This window comes from Oncorhynchus gorbuscha, linkage group LG04, assembly GCF_021184085.1.
Source record: "Oncorhynchus gorbuscha isolate QuinsamMale2020 ecotype Even-year linkage group LG04, OgorEven_v1.0, whole genome shotgun sequence".
Lineage (NCBI taxonomy): Eukaryota > Metazoa > Chordata > Actinopteri > Salmoniformes > Salmonidae > Oncorhynchus > Oncorhynchus gorbuscha.
In genome coordinates, this window is record NC_060176.1 from 43,525,455 (window position 1) to 43,544,061 (window position 18,607).

The window sequence follows — 18,607 nt, forward strand, 5'->3', positions numbered from 1 at the left end:
AGGCACACTAGGGGTGCGTTTGTAAATTCAAGTTGAAGTGCCAGAGTGTACTTTGGGCGTTCGTAAAATCAGAGGGTTTCGCTGTTGGGACGTTCAGAGCGCTCTAGCCGAGGAGTAGGGTTGAGCTGAGCCTTCTAGCTTCACCAGCCAGTTAAACACCCAGCTAACGTTGGCTAGCTTGCTAGCTAATTCCAGACTTACACGAGAAAACACCTCACTCTGACCATGTTCCTCGCCCTAGGGTTTAATGTTATCCAGAGCGTTGGTGACTGTAACTGTTCTGATGGCAACAATTTAATTACGTTTTTTTTGCCGACGTTTACTGGCACCAGTCATATTCAACGGGTGTCGCCCATTTGTAAATTACACAGTTATTATTCTTTACTGTACACTCAAACGAGAGCTCTGAAATCGGAGTAGATAGCCAAAGTGAATTTACGAACGCACCCGTAAACACCGTAATGGGCGTTCTCCGCATTCTAGCGGTGTGTTTGAACTGCGCATGTGTTAGGACCAGCGGAGCGAGATTCTCTTTTTAGTATGAGTGAAGTGAGTTCGGGAAAATTGATTGGAACGTTATGCGTCTTTTATAAGTAGTTTTCATATACAATATTTATGTCCTAACTCAGAATCAAATATGCTTCCCAAAAATAACATGTTCGCTGTGGTAGAACATTTATTTTGACAGGCGATTTTCTGCATTTATCAGGTAGCCTGTTTTCAGATGTGTTCAAGTAAACAGCATTATCAGGGAAATCGTTCTTCCTGCCAAGCATGTAAACGTTTTAATCGAACTCTTATATTAATCTGACTATCAACAATAATCGCATTATTGTGTGCATGTAGTGAGTCGAGAGCCATCCATTAAAACAAAACGGTAAATTCAAGAACATTCTTTGCCAGTGTGACGGGATATGATCTACACATTTTGGACCATGTTTAACAAAGGACCCTAATCAATTGTGAACATGTAGACATGTATAAAATCACCCTTAGACCTTTTTAGGTGAGCGCTGTGTGGCTTCATTCTGAATGTCTTGTGCTGTGTCACAAGTGTGTTTCTTCGGAGGAAACCATTTTGGGACCATGCTGTTTTGACAATTGTTATGTTCAAAGTGCTCAAAGGGTAGGCCTATGTTACTTCATCTGCATCAATGTTTGTTTATTTGAGTTAAAACTGAAGAAGGCAGTGTTAAATGTCCTTTGATGGTCAAAATAAGCAACCAGTTTTCTGACCCTGAGTGACAAGAAAAACAAGAATAATTTGACAAAGGAGCTGCAGGCTGTTTGAACTTCCTGTGAGGAAGTATTGAAACCAAATCGGGTTTGGTCACATCTGCTCCATTCATATGGCACAGATCACTTTCAGAGCAGTTCAAAGGCCCCTGCACACAGGGGAAGGAGAGGGGTCAGACTGAAACACATGCAGGACATCCAGACAGGCAAATGCACATACCAAAGCAGAGGGCTTGCAGTTGGGAGTTTGTATGCTCATTTAAACTGGGCAAGGTTTTTCTTTCCTGTTCAGTGAATGAGTCCATGACTTTCCATCTGTTCTTGTTAAGGCAAATATGTTTTTTTTTAATCACAGCATTCAACAGACCATATAGGCTTACAATATACTACAGTATATCAAATTATTATTTGCCTACTTGGAAGGTGCACCTTTCTGGACCTAAACTTAATTTCCATTACAAATGATGTAATGGGCTTGTAATAGGTTTACAGAATATGCCCTATTTAAACAGTTTTGTTTATTCCATAATGTTGGTGCTTGTAATAGAGCTTTGCCGAAATGGTTGCTATGAACTGAATATACTGGATACAAAAAGCTAGCAGATTGTAACGGGCTAATGTGATGCTCCATTAACCGTTACAAGTTAGTTATTGTTTGGCGTAGCACAGAGAATTTTCAACCAACTTCAACTTGGCGATACATCCTCAATTCCCAACGTGGAAGACAATCAATGTCAAGTTGCACGGGGGTTTGTTTGAATCTAGAAAATGCTCTGCGGTTAAGTGTTTTTTTGCTCCATGAAGTAATCTAACAATGTGTACGCTGCCATCTTGTCTTTCAAATCTACTCTCATTGATCGAGACAGGTGAGTGTCATCATGACATGCTGCACTTTGGGGTGGACTCTCCATCAATGAGAGAAGATTTGAAATAGACAAGATGGTGGCAAACACATTGTTGGATTACTTAATGGAGATTTTTACATTTTCGTTTAGTAATGGAGCATTTTTCTAAATAAAATGAACCCCCTGCAACTTGACATAGACATTTAGAACACATTGGTTGCCTTCCAAGTCGGATATTGAGAAGGTATTGACAAGTTAAAGTTGGTCAAAAATGTGCTGTGCTACGCCAAACAGTGCCTAACAACACCTATCAACCACCTAGAACAGATTAATGGTCTGTCTAGGTAATATTTTTTATAGCTATATATAAATATTTATCATTCCATTTCTACATAGTCTAGGCATATAGGCTAGTTATAAAGTAATGTAGGGAACAGCAGGACAGGGAAGTGAACTTGGGTCTCAGGTGTGAAAGGCAAAATACCTTACACATCGTGCCAATAGCGTTAACTCAATTAGTAGGAATTGTAATATGGCCCATATAGGAGCTCCGGAGTGGCGCAACAGTCTAAGGCACTGCATCTCAGTGCTAGATGCGTCACTACAGACCCTGGTGCTCTTTTGGGTTTTAGACTGGGTTTCTGGATATGACTTTGTGACATCGGGTGATGTAAAAAGGGCTTTATGAATACATTTGATTGATTGATATTTCAACCGCCCGTGATTGGGAGTCCCATAGGGCTGCGCACAATTGGCCCGTGTTAGGGTTTGGCTGGGGTAGGCCTCATTGTAAATAAGAATTAGTTCTTAACTGAATATAAATATAGTGAGGATCGCTACATTGCCCACTCCAAACGGGAAAGCACATCCCCGTGCTTTGACTACTCAGCCCCTTTACATGTCCGGTGGCCACATCCCACTTCTGACACCAACGTAGTGAACGGTGGAGCAGAGAAGCGAACCCTGTTCACATCGCGCCAATAGGGTTAACCCACTTGGTGGGAACTGTAACTTGGCTCATATAGCGAGGATCGTATTCAACCCCTTTAATAAACATGGGCATTCATAAAAAGTGTTGAATTTAAGGCACTTTTTCGAGCATGCAAGTGGACTGTGTGTGTGTGTAAGCTTGATGAGATCAAGAGAGAGGCTATTGATAATAGAATAAGACCTGTATTTATACAATTACTAGAGAATTCACTCATCCATATCCTCAGGTTCCTTTCAAGCCCTCTCCCCTCGCCTACGGTTGAGAGCCCTCTGAATTTAGAAAACAACCCAGTCACTCGTGATGTTATTGAGACGAGAGAGCCTGCGGTTGGTTGAAGTCTTCAATTCGGACCCAGTTTAAAATTCGGTTTTATTTCAACTCTTGCTTCTTTTACCCTATAAGACCACACATGGATTAGACCCCGCCTTTAAACTCAAACGCAAACAAACTTCAAAGTCTCTTCGGCTGCAAAGGCCCCGCCCTCTCGCTCCGGAATGGCTTCACAAAGGATTTGCCGACGATCGGGAATTCCGCCTTCAGTTCCTTTTTTAGCGCCACTCGTGCGCTGGAATCTATCCAGGATCACACCCATCTCTGTTAATTTGACAACACAAAGGACTTCACTGAACCCAAAGACACCGCCTACTATTCCAAATAAGGGTCGTCTCTCCATGTACGGAAAACAATCGGCTGGAGAGCGTCTTTTTCTCTTCCTTATCCCGTTTATATGATCCGAGAGGAACTGCGCTACAAGTTACAGCGGTGCGATCATGGCGGAGCGAGTCCAGCAGCCCCCGGCCAAGCGGCTCTGCTGCCGGCCCGGCTACAACCCGGCATGCAGGCAGGGGCAGCGGGCTGGAGGAGTACTTTGTGGCGGTCCGGGGTCCGCTCCAGGGGGATTGGGAAAAACACACAACCCCGAATCGCTGCTCGACATCGCGGCTCGGAGAGTCGCAGAGAAGTGGCCATTCCAAAGGGTGGAAGAACGGTTCGAACGGATTCCAGAACCCGTCCAGAGAAGGATCGTGTACTGGTCGTTTCCTAGGAGTGAAAAGGAGATCTGCATGTATTCTTCGTTCAACGCAGGGGGAGATGAGAGTGGAACTAGCGGGGAAAACAATGACGAGACCCAGCTGCCTTTCCTACGGGGTGTCACTCTGCTGGAGGGCGGTTGGGTGGACAACGTACTGCAAGTCGGTGAGTAGCTTTCGCTAGGCTACTGGGAAATATGATGCTGACCGGGGAGTAGCTAACACAGTTCCAAGCTAACCCACATTGCTTGGAATTTCAAGGGAACCATGTTTAGTCAAAAGGCTAGTGTTATTTGAATTCTCACAGACGAAGTAATTTGCAATTTTCTACCCACACTCATCCCATGCGATTCTATATTTTCCAGTAAGGGGGTAGGGTAAACCTACAGAAAACAACCCAGCTACCCTACCCCCTTGTTTTTGCCCAGTGCGCATATAAAATTGCTCTGAGCCATTCCCAATTGAAAGCTTAGCACTTTGTTCCTATTTTCGTGATCGTTTGTGTCTTTTCAGCTTGCTGTCCCCCTCCAATGGGTAACTAGACAAAAGCCCCCCTTTTCACCACTGGCTAAATAGAAGATATTTAGAAAGGTTGGGAGGGACGGGGATTTAAAGCCACAGCGCTTCTATTTTGTTTGCTAAACACCATGTAAGCTTTTGCTCAAGCTACGTTTTCAGCATTCGTGAGATATATATATATATATATATTTTTTTTCCAACACGAGAAAGGCTACGATATGGTACGCGCTAATGTATGCCAACAACGCACAATCATGCGCCCTGTTCAATAATGCATTATTATTTGTGGGATATCCAAGTATAAATAAATACAGACATTTAGACTGCTATTGGCTCAACTGCTTCCCTTTGCCAGAGCCATAAGATTTCCCTGCATTCGTCAGTGCAATAAACTCAGCTGTCACTCTTTGCCTCCCCACCCTTGGAAACACTTCAGCATTTTAATCCCATTACCCTCCCCAGTTCATCTGAATTTATAATGCAATCTGCAAACATGATTTTATGCATGATCTTTCCTCAGCCTCCTCCCCTTGTTCTTTCCCTTCAGAAGGATCTGTGTTACTATTGTGAGCAGCCCCAAAGAGCATCACTCCACCAGCTCCTATCTGTTTACCAGATTCCTCAGCATTAGGGCTTGTTTATGTTCTCCTGTTTGGCTTCTCTGGGAGACATAGATTGTCAGTTCTTGCAAATGAGTGTTAGCTTGGATTTGGTGAGGTGTGTGTGTGTGTGTGAGAGAGAGAAAAGAATAGAATGAAAAAAGGGAGAGTGTGTGTGTGTGAGAGGAATAGAAAGAGGGGGGGTGTGTGTTGTCGGTCTCATTCTGCATGCTAACAGGAAGAGTGAGGATGACCGGTGAGCCCACAGCAGGAGTGCCTGTTGTGCTGATTGACATTTTCACCCCAGATTTTTTTTGTTGCTGTGAAAATAAAGCCAAGGCAAGAATATGATAAATAAATGATGCCATCTTCTCCAGGGGACAGGCTGTCACTGGAGGAGCGGCTTAAAAGCAGGGTGACGTGGGGTGGAGCGGGCTGTCAACCGCATCACAAACCACAGCATGTAGGGACACATCAAACACAGGGGAATTTGTCCTTAAGTGTGTGTGTGTGTGTGTGTGTACTGTTGGGTGATGAGGATGAAAGACAGTACAGGAACAGAGAGAGAGAGATAGAGAAGGCAGGGGTTATTGTGTGTATAGGGAAAAGCTAATATACTTGAATGAATCTGCGTCTGTACTTCTCTCTCCTCCCCCTCTCCGTCTCTCCCTGGTGAACAGCCATAAAACTCTCCGTATTTACTACCCTAAGGCCAACTAGCAGCCCCCTGGTCTCCTGTGATTATTTATCTGTTTCTCAAAGACATTAATCACACATTATTTTATACCCCCCCCCCCCCCCATCGATGCTGGGTTTGAGGAATTGAACAGAGGGGGGTGCTGTAGAAGGAGGGGTAGGAGAGATTGTGGAAAAATATGAAAAGATGCAAAGGTGGGGAGAGAGAGAGGCGGGGAAGGATAAACAGTAGATCCAGTATGTAGCATAATGAAACGCTCCCCCCTCTCCCTGACATTCCCCACTCTGGGAACACCGATGTTCCAGAGGAATATTCTGCAACATTACATACATGGGCATTACACTGAGGTAATTTCTACATCAATAACGTATGTAATTAGGGTAATAACAATGTACAGGCTAGAACATCGCCTAGTTAGGGCTATTGCTCTTTGTTAATACTGTTTCCCAAGAAAATACACGAACAAGTGAGCACTAACATAATTGGTAAGGATACTAGTTTCTCAACAGCCCCAGGATTCTAGGGTAGTGATGTATTCTGTCATTGTGATGTGTACCTGTGGACTTATTACCAGTCACTGTGTGGTCTGCTTGGTCAATACCTACATGCTTGACAATGCCAAACGAGCACGCTGAATTCACCTGAACTATTGAACTGAATTCCACACAATGTGCTCATTCTGATCAGTGCCACAGGGAACAGCACATAGCACCTTGTGTGGACTATGGCTAGCTATTGTTCTGTGTCTGATTTTGAGCTGAGAATGCAGTTTAGGGATGGCCAACATAGCATGACAAAAACATGTCAGGACGCTGCTTTTCCATTACTCTCAACCAGGTCATATTTTGCTCTGCCTGAAATATCACTGAGGGAAATATCACGCCTGCATGAGTGTCAATGTCATCCTTTCTTGGTCCGCTTATGATTTTGTGTGTGTGTGTGAGAGAGAGAAAGGGGTTAAAACCTCTTTACATCCTGGTGAGTCTTGATTAGGGCTATGCACTGGCCCCTCTTCCATTACCTGCTGGCATGTTAGCCAGAAAAAGGGGTTTTGTACTGCTTTATAACTGGGTACACATTATGAGCTATGGAGATGATTGTCATCATGTTGCAATTATCTTGGCATCAAGCTGTTTACTCCATGCTTTCTCTGTGTGTGTGTGTGTGTGTGTCCTAATAAACCATGTCTTAAGCACTTATATGCCAATGATGAGTGTGCAAGCAGTACTGTCATCATTACATATTTCCTCCTATCTTTTAGGCCTTCATATCGCTCATATCGTCCCAAGGTGGTAAGGGCCCAAACCAACAACGCATCCTCAAAACAGGGGCACCACAGGGGTGTGTGCTTAGTTCCCTCCTGTACTCCCTGTTCACCCACGACTGTGGCCGCGCACGACTCCAACACCATTAAGTTTGCTGACAACATGACGGTGGTAGGCCTGTTCACCGACAACGATGAGACCGCCTATAGGGAAGAGGCCAGTGTGACGCCAAGACGACAACCTTTTCCTCAACGTCAGAAAGACAGAGGAGCTGATCGTGGCGTAGAGGAAACGGGGGGCCGAGCACGCCCTCATCCATATCGACAGGGCTGTAGTGAAGCGGATCAAGAGCTTCAAGTTCCTTGGTGTCCACATCGCTAAGGACCTATCATAGTTCAAACACAGTTTTGAAGAATCCTCCCCCCCTAAAGGCTGAAAAGATTTAGCTTGGGCCCTCAAAAAGCTCTACAGCTGCACCATTGAGAGAATCTTGACTGGCTGCATCACCGCTTGGTATGGCAACTGCTTGGCATCCGACCGCAAAGGGGCTTAGTACGGCCCGGTACATCACTGGGGCCAAGCTCCCTGCCATCCAGGATCTCTATACCAGGCGGTGTCAGAGGAAGCCCCTAAAGATTGTCAAAGACTCCAGCCACTCCAGCTGCCGCGTGGCAAGTCTGGACCCCCATCCACCCCCTTTGCACTCTTTTGAATCACCTTGGGGTAAATAAGGGAGAGGACTAGCCTCCTTAGCAGGGGATAAAACAACGCGTGTGTGTGTGTGTGTGTGTGTGCATACTCGCTTGCACTTGAGAGGACAGGTTGGTGTACGTGTTTGTAAGATATTTTAAATGTCTATGACTTAGAGACGGTGTCATTGAGCATGTGTGTATTGAACAAATGCACAACGCCCACACACATACACATACACACACACCTGTTGTTTACAAAGCATGTGACATAACATTTTATTAGATTTTCTCTGCTTCAGTGCTTCAGCAAAAGCCACTTAAAGAATTTACCAGGGCTATCCGGGGCCTTTTCAGGGGCCTGCTTTGACATTTTAAGCATTTTGTTCACAGAAGTGCAGAATTTAATATCGGGAACTTAAATCTTGCATGAGCATGTTGTCTTTGAGTCTCGCTGTGGCTCCATTTGCGCATTAAGCCACCAGAAAGCTCTAGGCCTCTACTTGCCAGTTATAGAGAAGCCTTTTTTTAAATGCATATTTATGTTGTTTAAAAAATGATAATAATAAATAAATGAAATGGGGGGGGTTAGAGGAGCCTTTATTTACTTATAGTTTGCTCCTTTATCTTTACCAGGTTAGTTATCTGAGCACACATATTTTATTTTAAAACAATAGCGACATGGCCAAGGGGTAGTTTACATTTATCTCCTTTTCCAACTCTTAAAGCACACTCAGAAGGCTTTTAGACATTGTTTCTCTCATTTATTTTACTGTGTGAAATAGAAAAGAAACTCAAGCACGTAATCTTTCAGACTTAAGGCCTACTCTGGTGTTATTTTTACCTTAACCCAGTAACCAGGTTAGCTTGTTGTTATTGAATTGGGCCCTGAGACTCCCTTCTCCCCCTTGCCATGTGACTGACCCTGGGATCCTATCGTCATGGAAACATGGCTGGGCCTGGGGTAGTGTAAACAGCAGACTTTCCAAAGGGAACAGTAGCACCATCCAAGGGTAAGGAGTGTTTGGTGGGAAAACAGTGTTCCCTCTCCTCTATTCTCTCTTTCTTCATAATTAATTCCTCTTTGCAGCAATGGGCTGCTGCAGAAATAAGCATTAATCTCTCCAAGCCACTGCTGACTGTGGGAGGAAAGTGATCCTGTGTGTGCGCCTCTATACCGTGTGTGTGTGTGTACTAACCATGTTATACACGTTATCATTATGACCATGGAACAGTGCTTCTCTGTGGTGTGTGTGTGGTCAACAGCTGTTTGTTCCTTCACACCATCAGTCGCTAAAGAGCTTTGAATCAGCCCAGAGGCAAAAACTGAAAGGTGCGTGTTTGTGTGTCTGAAAGAGTTCTCTGTATTATCAGCTCCACCAACAGCACCTGATGAACAGCCTCCCCGCCCCCATAGCACCTGGATCCCGGTTTGTGTGTAACATGTCCTCCCCTGTCCAGGTCCTCAGTCATTTAAGCCTGGAGCAGAGAGGTGGATGGTTAGCCTACCTGCTGTCGTTACTGATTGAGAACAAACATCTCTATCTGCCCAAAACAAACATGGTGATCGACCAGTCACCACTGAGGGGGAATGGGCGGATTGACTGTTGCTTCCTGTCCCTAACTGAACCAAGACTGGTTTGTGTTGTTTACGGCTCAACGGTTACTGTTGTGTTTGGATAGGGAAATTCTAATCTGAACTAAGTTTCTAAAGATAAATTGTAGATACAGTATAGCCTACTCTAGTCATTTGTGTGTGTGTCAACTTGGATATAGTTCAGGCACTGTAATGATAAGAGGGTGGATGGCATTCCCGTCAATCAGCATTCTCACCCTATCTTGTTTCCATTCTCTCATACACACACTTGTCTCATAGCCTTGGGGCGCCAGGCAAGCTATATATATATATATTTTTTTTTTCTCTCTGGTGCCCACACAATAAGCAATACCAGACGAGGATGAGGGTTTTACCTGGCTATGAGGCAACGCACGCACTCTCACTTCGGGTGAAGGTGTTCACTCAACGGCTCCGCCCTCCTCAGTGACAACGAGGTTCAGAATAGTCAAGAGAGTCGCATGATAGTTTTCCAATGAACACAACTTCACTAGCAGAAAGAGGTTGTATGTGGATATCGAGGAAGCTGTTTCTAACTGTTTGCGTTGGAGAGATGTCAACGCTGTCTGTCACTCACACTGATTTGATAGAGAAGGTGCGTGATCGTAATTTTCCAGATCCACATTACACACATCAGAAGACGTGTTTTTAAATAGTGTAGCAAAACCCTCTACAGGTATCGGGCTGAGGACACAAACGCCCCCAGAGTAACACAAAGCACAATATGACACTGAGTAAAAAAAGCACAAGTTTTATATGACACCACTGAGTAGGTAGGCAGGTCTACTGTATATCGCAGTAGCATATATGATATAACTGCTGTATGCTTAAACTTGGTATTACGATGATGAATATCTGAATTTGATCCTGTATGTGTGGTTAATAAAGTCTATTGACGGGCCCGTGTTTCAAGTCTAAGTAACATAATTTTAAAAATCTGCATCAAAATCCACCAGTTTATGCTAGATATTTTTTGTTGTTGTATGGGCCGAGCTTCAATCCACCGCACCTGCCTATGTCTGCCTTCCGCATCTGCGGTGGAAGGTGGCCCGGGCTACAGCGGTGTTTGTCAGATCATCCCGGGAAAAAAATCGGTCTTCTCACAAAAATGTATTTTTCGTCCAAACGGTTTGGTCTACAAAACGAATTATGACCACTCCGTTTTGCTCTACGACCCTCACAAGTGTCACGGGACTCATATGAAGGTCAACAATACAAACAAATGGAAGTATGGAGGTAGTTTTATGCTAACAAAAATAAGGGCTTAAATGTGTTTCCAAAAAGGGGGGAAAAAGACACTTTAAAACCTTATTTATTGTGATTTTTAAAAATATATTTTTACCAATTTATGAATGTTATTCAATGTGTTTTCTATGAGCTAAAGAAGTAAAGGCCAAATTCAATATTTTATCAATTTATTTTCATACCTAATGAGGTCCTAAAATTTCAAATCCAATGGCTGAATGATCCATGGTATGACCATCCTTAAAACAATTCCATATGTTATCTTAGTAACAACTGCTTTTAGAGGTTAAGCTCAACTTGTATCTGGAACCTTTGTGTATGTCCCCAAATGCCACCCTATTCCACTAGGACTCTGGTCAAAAGTGGTGTACTATATGGGAATAGAGTGCCATTTGAGACAGTCTTTGTGTCTGTGTGAGGAGCCTGTGGCTATTCAGAGGCTACTGCTGTAGTTGAGTTGGTTGGTATGTCAGGTATGCATGCACTGCTATGTGGAAGTGGAAGTGAATGGCTCTTCAGGCATGAGGGGGATGAGAGCTGTTTTTAAAGGACCAATGGAATTTAGTTTGGCCCTCAAGTTTCTTTCCATCTTAGATTCTCTTTCACTCTCACCATTTATCTCTCTCTTTGTCTGTTCTCAAGCTTTTCCCTACTATCATATCCTTCTACATTTTTTTAAGGTCCAATGCAGCCATTTTTAAAAATCTCAATATCAAATAATTTCTGGGTAACCATTAATTTTTATTTATTTATTTATTTAACCTTTATTTAACTAGGCAAGTCCGTTAAGAACAAATTCTTATTTTCAATGACGGCCTAGGAACAGTGGGTTAACTGCCTGTTCAGGGGCAGAACGACAGATTTGTACCTTGTCAGCTCGGGGATTTGAACTTGCAACCTTTCGGTTACTAGTCCAACACTCTAACCACTAGGTTACCCTGCCTTACTGTGATTGTTTTCAATTAAATGTGTGAAAAATAAACTGAAATAGCTTCTTAGCAAAGACCAATTTTTAGTTTTATCATAATTTCACAGTATTATTCAAATGTGGAAATACACATAAAACACAGGATTTTTTTTTTTTTTTACTGCACTGGGCCTTTAAATTCGTCCCATTTTCAACTAATTGAACACCTGATTTACTTAACAAAAGGTAACTCACAATAGGTGGTCCAGGTATCCTCATGACATGACACAAGTGAGGTGGTGGCCTTTCCTCTTTTGTTCTCTAGTGCGCCTCTATTGTTTCTCAGTCAAGTAGGAGACCAATGACATAAAGTGGCCTTCAGACCAACTCCCCGAGTGCCCTACTCCTTGAAGTTTGCAGTTGTCAAAAAAACAACTATTTTGCTCAAAACATTTTTTTTTTACCCTTTAGTGTGTGTGCTTTACTGTATTTATACTCAATAGGAGAAGTAGAAAAAACACTGGAGGACATCCTTTTTAAGCATGGTAATAGAAGCTCATATCTTATTTACACTCGTCCATCTAGATAGGCCCACAGTGTTTCTATACTACTTCCTGTGTCCGCAAGGCTCCCACAGGAAACTCTACTCCCTGCTATAGTACCATGAGCCAGACATGACCTGAGGCTTTATGCTCTCTGAACCACACCACTGCTATCCGAAGCAGCATTCAGCGGTGGGGAGTGCGAACACCAGTGGCCATATTTGGTGTACGCTACCATTTGGAATGCTGGCTTAGCAGAATTGATGCAGTGTTCTAGATTTGTGCCTGTGTCTGTCTGACGTGGCCCATTCTGTCCTGCCTGTTTCCCCGGGCAGCCCAACCCACTCAGGCCCTCCCAGCCCAACCCACTGAGGCTCATAGAAATAGAATGGTCAGAAAGTCTTTATATTTCTATGCTCAGGCCCTCCTTGCAGTCTCAGCAGGGCCCTTGGAGACATGGGTATTCCAGGGAGAGATGGGTAATGGCCCACTCTCTGACATAGTCAGTCTATTGGACTGGATGGCAGACACACCTATAAAAACTAAATAAAGCAAAGAGAGAGTGGGGGAGAGAGAGGGGGGCGGTCGGATCGATCGAGCAGGGACACGTCTCCTAATAAAGATGTATTCCTTTTTTCCCTCCCTCCATCCGCCGGGAAGGGAAGGAGAGAATGTGATTAGCAAGCCTGGTTTTCCCAGGGTGTGTGTGTGTGTGTGTGTGTGTGTGTGTGTGTGTGTGTGTGTGTGTGTGTGTGTGTGTGTGTGTGTGTGTGTGTGTGTGTGTGTGTGTGTGTACTATGCAGTTCACATGTCTCTGTGTGTGTGTGTGTGTGTGTGTGTGTGTGTGTGCGCGCGCACATCTCTTTCTTTCTCTCTCAATTCACAGGGCTTTATTGGCATGGGAAACATGTTTACATGGAAATAAACACTTTTTTCCTGGGGCAATCAGAAATGAACAGTAAACATACTCAAAGTTTCAATAGAATAAAGACATTTCAAATGTTATATCATGGCTATGTTCAGTAATTTAGCAATGTGCAAATATAAACTCAACATGTTTCATGAACTGAAATAAAAGATCCCTGAAATGTTCCATATGCACAAAGCTTATTTCTCTAAAATGTTGTTCACACATTTCTTTACATCCCTGTTAGTTAGCATTTCTCCTTTGCCAAGGTAATCCATCCCCCTTACAGATGTGGCATATCAAGAAGCTGATTAAACAGCATTATCATTACACAGGTAGTGTGCAGGGGACAATAAAAGGCCACTCTAAAATGTGCAGTTTGGTGACTCAACACAATGCCACAGATGTCTCAAGTTTTAAGGGAGCGTGCAATTGGCATGCTGATTGCAGGAATGTCCACCAGAGCTGTTACCAGAGAATTGAATGTTAATTTCTCTGCCATAAGCTGCCTCCAACGTTGTTTTAGAGAATTTGGCAGTACGTCCAACCAGCCTCACAACTGCAGACCATGTGTAACCACGCCAGTTAGTGACTGTGGGTTCGCACAACTGAAGAATTTCTGCACTAACTGTCAGAAACCGTCTCCGGGCAGCTCATCTGTGTGTCCACCAGGGTCTTGACCTGACCACAGTTCAGCTTCGTAACCGTCTTCAGTGGTCAAGGGCTCGCCTTTGATGTTAGCTGGCATGCTGGAGAAGTGTGCTTTTCACAGATGAATCCTGGTTTCAACTGTACTGGGCAGATGGCAGACAGCGTGTATGGCGTTCTGTGAGTGGGAGGTTTACTGATGTCAACGTTGTGAACAGAGTGCCCCATGGCGACAGCGGGGTTATGGTATGGGCAGGCATAAGCTACAGACAACTGAACACAATTGCATTTTATTGACGGCAATTTGAATGCACAGAGATACCTTGACGAGATCCTGAGGCCCATTTGTCATGCCATTCATGTTCAGCATGATATTACACAGCCCCATTTTTCAAAGATCTGTGCCCTATTCCTGGAAGCTGACAATCTCCCAGTTCTTCCATGGCCTGCATACTCACCAGATGTCACCCATTGAGCATGTTTGGGATGCTTTGGATCTATGTGTACGACAGCGTGTTCCAGTTCCCACCAGACAGCTCTGTGCATTGAAAATGTCAATACTTCGCACAAATACAAGTAGTGATGAAGTCGAGCTCTCCTCTACTTGGAGCCAGGAGAGATTGACCTGCATGTTATTAATGTTAGCTCTCTTTTTGCTGCCTTTTTCTGGGTCAATTGTAATTTACGTGAGTCCGTCTTTGTGGCACCAGTGACCACACGACTGGAAAGTAGTCCAGGTGCGTCAACTAGGGCATGTAGGAAGTGCCTTGTTGATAGCGTTTTTAAGAAGGCAGAGGTGCTCTTTGTTCTCGACAGACCTCTCCCCCATCTTAGCTGCTGTTGCATCAATATATTTTGACCATTAGAGTTTGCAATCCAGAGTTATCCCAAGCATTTTAGTCTCCTCAACTCTCTCAATTTCCAAATGTTTCATTACAAGATTTAGAGGTTGAGTGAATGATTTGGCCCAAATACAATGCTTTTAGGTTTAGTCCTAAATATTTCTAACTTATCTCTTCCCACCCATTCGAAAGCTGACATCAGCTCGTTAAAGTGTTGCAGTGATTTCACTTGCTGTGGTAGCACCTGGACTACTTACCAGGCGTGTTGATCTATTAGCATACATACACAGGCTTTACTCAGAGCCAGGTCATTCGTAAAGATGTCGAATGCCCTTTCCTATAAGCATTCTGAAAATCTGTTTTAATTTGTTTACTGTGAAATAGTATTGTATCAAGTCAAACAATTTTTCTCTCCAAACATTTACCGAGGGTTGGTAACATCCTGGGCTATTTGAGCCAGTAAAGGGTGCTTTGCTATTCTTGGCTAGCGGAATGATGTTTGCTACCTTCCGGGTCTGAGGGCACACACTCATGTAGGCTTAGATTGAAGAGATGGCGATATCGTCAACGATCATCCTCAGTCATTTTCCATCCAAGTTGACAAGTAGACTGTAATTTTGCTGTTATCTGATAGGGGTGTCAGTGGGCTGACCGTGAACGCTCTGAGTACCTCTGGGTTGAGGTCAGTGATAAAGTAATCTGCAGCACTACTGCCAAGAGATGAGCTGTACATTTTTTTTAAATATTGTTTCGTTGTAGGGGGCATATTGGGGAGGGAATGCTGTCACCTCTAGGTAGGTGTTTTTCCCCCTTTGTACGGAGAGTGTCAAGTTCTGACGTTCAGGTTGCCACAGACTAGTGCATGTCCCTGAGCCTGCAAGTGGTTGATCTCCCTGTCTATGATAGGGAAGCTGTCATCGTTAAAGTATGGGGATTCTCTCTCGCTCTCTCGCTTTCTCTCTCTCGCTCTCCCTCTCTCACTGTTCCTCTCAAACTCTCATTCCGTCCCGTGACATGGGTCTTCAGGAGGGATGGTTTTTCAGCGCTGTGAGTATTGGGGCGTGTGTTTTGGGTCATGACTACAGACCATGGGGGATGAATAGCTTGACTGTTGCAGAGCCACAACTGGAAGGGAGGGAGTGAGAGAATACAGCATGGATGGAGAAGAGAGGGAAGGGTTCGATGGATAGAGAGAGAGACTCTTCAGTGACTATAGAGGATAAAAGCAGTCTCCATTGTCCTGGAGGCAGGCAGCAGCAGCAGCTGTGTCTCTCCCCTGTGTTTGTGTCAGCTAATATTTAGTTAATCTCTGGTCTGGGACCTGCGGGACCGACCGGAGCTCCTGGTCCTCCATCCATCTTCCACTGATCTATATTCCACATTGTATCCCTCTGCCGTTAACCCGCAGAGAGGCGACAACTAGTCTTACTGGTGTCTGTCGCATCACGTAAGATACATTACAGACCAAAGTCCCCCTCTCTGTTCCCCTCAAAACACTCATTCCGTTCCGTCACATGGGTCTTCAGCAGGGATGGGTTTTCAGCTCTGTGTGAGTATTAGGGTGTGTGATTGGGGTCATGACTACAGGCCATGGGTGATGAATAGCTTGACTGTTGCAGAGCCACAACTGGTAGGGAGGGAGTGAATACAGAAGGGATGGAGGGTTGGATGGATGGAGAGATGTAGGAGTGGTGAAAGAGGAAGGGAAGGGCTGTTGCAAACCCAGTGAGTCATTAAACCTCTTTGGCATCGGTGTCCCGCTAGCGTTCCACTACGACAACATCCGGTGAAATTGCAATATTGTAATATTAAACATTCATGAAAATGCAAGTGTCTTACATCGTTTAAAAGCTTAACTTCTTGTTAATCTGTGTTGTCAGATTTCTAAAAGGCTTTACGGCGAAAGCATACCATGATTATCTGAGGACAGCGCCCCATATCAAAAGACCTTGTCAAACCAGCAATAAAATAAATGACTTACCTTTGAAGATCTTCCTCCTGTTTGCAATCCCAAGAGTCTCAGCTACACAATGAATGGTTGTTTTGTTCGATAAAGTCCCTCGTTATATCCAAAAAAGTCTGTTTTAGTTGGCGCCATTGATTTCATTAATCCACCCGTTCAACCATGCATACAAACAAATCCAAAAAGTTATCGGTAAAGTTTGTCCAAACAAGTCAAACGATGTTTCTCATTAATCCTCAGGTACTCTAATATCTAAATAAACTATAAAATGTAAGACTGAGAATAGTATGTTCAATAGGGAAGATGAATAACGAAGACCGCGTACCTCATTCAGCGCGCAACAAGATTACCTTTCTAATGTGGGACACCTTGGAAAAACTACAACTACTTGTTCATTTTTCAAAAAACAAGCCTGAAACCCTTTCTAAAGACTGTTCAAATCTAGTGGAATCCATAGGAACTGCAATCTGGGTACTATCTATTTGTTGTTCCCCATAGGCTATCATTGAAATGGCCTGTGACCTCAAAATAAGACACTTTGGGCCTCCCGGGTGGCGCAGTGGTTAAGGGTGCTGTACTGCAGCGCCAGCTGTGCCACCAGAGACTTTGGGTTCGCACCCAGGCTCTGTCGTAACCGGCCGCGACCGGGAGGTCCCTGGGGAGACGCACAATTGGCCTAGCGTTGTCCAGGTTAGGGAGGGGTTGGCTGGTAGGGATATCCTTGCCTCATCGCGCACCAGCGACTCCTGTGGCGGGCCGGGCGCAGTGCGCGCTAACCAAGGTTGCCAGGTGCATGGTGTTTCCTCTGACACGTTGGTGCGGCTGGCTTCCGGGTTGGATGCGTGCTTCGTTAAGTAGCAGTGTGGCTTGGTTGGGTTGTGTATCGGAGGACGCATGACTGTCAACCTTCGTCCCGTACTGGAGTTGTAGTGATGAGATAAGATAGTAGCTACTAAAACAATTGGATACCACGAAATTGGGGAGAAAAAGGGGTAAAAAAATAAAATAATAAAAAAACAATTCCGGATGGAATTTCCTCGGTTCTTTGCCTACCATATCCATTCTGTTTTACTCACATACATTATGTTAACAGTTTTAGAAACTCCAGAGTGTTTTCTATCCAATGCCACCAATTATGTGCATACCCTAGCTCCTTGGCCTAAGTAACAGGCAGTTTACTTTGCGCGTCATTCATCCAAACTTCCAAACACTCCCCCCGAGCCTTAAGAGGTTCCCACCCTCTGTCTGTCTGTGCTGAGTGCTGTGTTTTTTTTTTCGCTCTCTCTCTCATAGGCTTCTAATGGGTTTTCCACTGTCCTGCTTCCAAACCTCCATTACTTCTCTCTACCCTATCCCTTCTCTCCATCTTCTCTGTTCCCTCTCCTTTCTCTCTCTATCCCTTCTCTCCATCTTCTCTGTTCCCTCTCCTTTCTCTCTCTATCCCTTCTCTCCATCTTCTCTGTTCCCTCTCCTTTCTCTCTCTATCCCTTCTCTCCATCTTCTCTGTTCCCTCTCCTTTCTCTCTCCCTTCTCTCCATCTTCCCCTCTCCTCTCTCCATCCCTTCTCTCCATCTTCTCTGTTCCCTCTCCTTTCTCTCTCTATCCCTTCTCTCCATCTTCTCTGTTCCCTCTCCTTTCTCTCTCTATCCCTTCTCTCCATCTTCTCTGTTCCCTCTCCTTTCTCTCTCTATCCCTTCTCTCCATCTTCTCTGTTCCCTCTCCTTTCTCTCTCTATCCCTTCTCTCCATCTTCTCTGTTCCCTCTCCTTTCTCTCTCTATCCCTTCTCTCCATCTTCTCTGTTCCCTCTCCTTTCTCTCTCTATCCCTTCTCTCCATCTTCTCTGTTCCCTCTCCTTTCTCTCTCTATCCCTTCTCTCCATCTTCTCTGTTCCCTCTCCTTTCTCTCTCTATCCCTTCTCTCCATCTTCTCTGTTCCCTCTCCTTTCTCTCTCTATCCCTTCTCTCCATCTTCTCTGTTCCCTCTCCTTTCTCTCTCTATCCCTTCTCTCCATCTTCTCTGTTCCCTCTCCTTTCTCTCTCTATCCCTTCTCTCCATCTTCTCTGTT

At 44.3% G+C, this 18,607-nt stretch overlaps 1 protein-coding gene across 1 annotated transcript in view; it reads left to right on the forward strand.

Moving 5' to 3' along the window:
- Window positions 1-3,676: 3,676 nt before the first annotated feature.
- LOC124034118 (zinc finger SWIM domain-containing protein 6-like) overlaps window positions 3,677-18,607 on the forward strand; it is a 52,170-nt gene continuing 37,239 nt past the window's right edge. Inside the window, exon 1 of the mRNA XM_046346868.1 lies at window positions 3,677-4,269. Within this exon, the coding sequence (XP_046202824.1) occupies window positions 3,843-4,269 (427 nt within the window). The 5' untranslated portion in view covers window positions 3,677-3,842. The remainder of the gene's footprint in view (window positions 4,270-18,607) is intronic.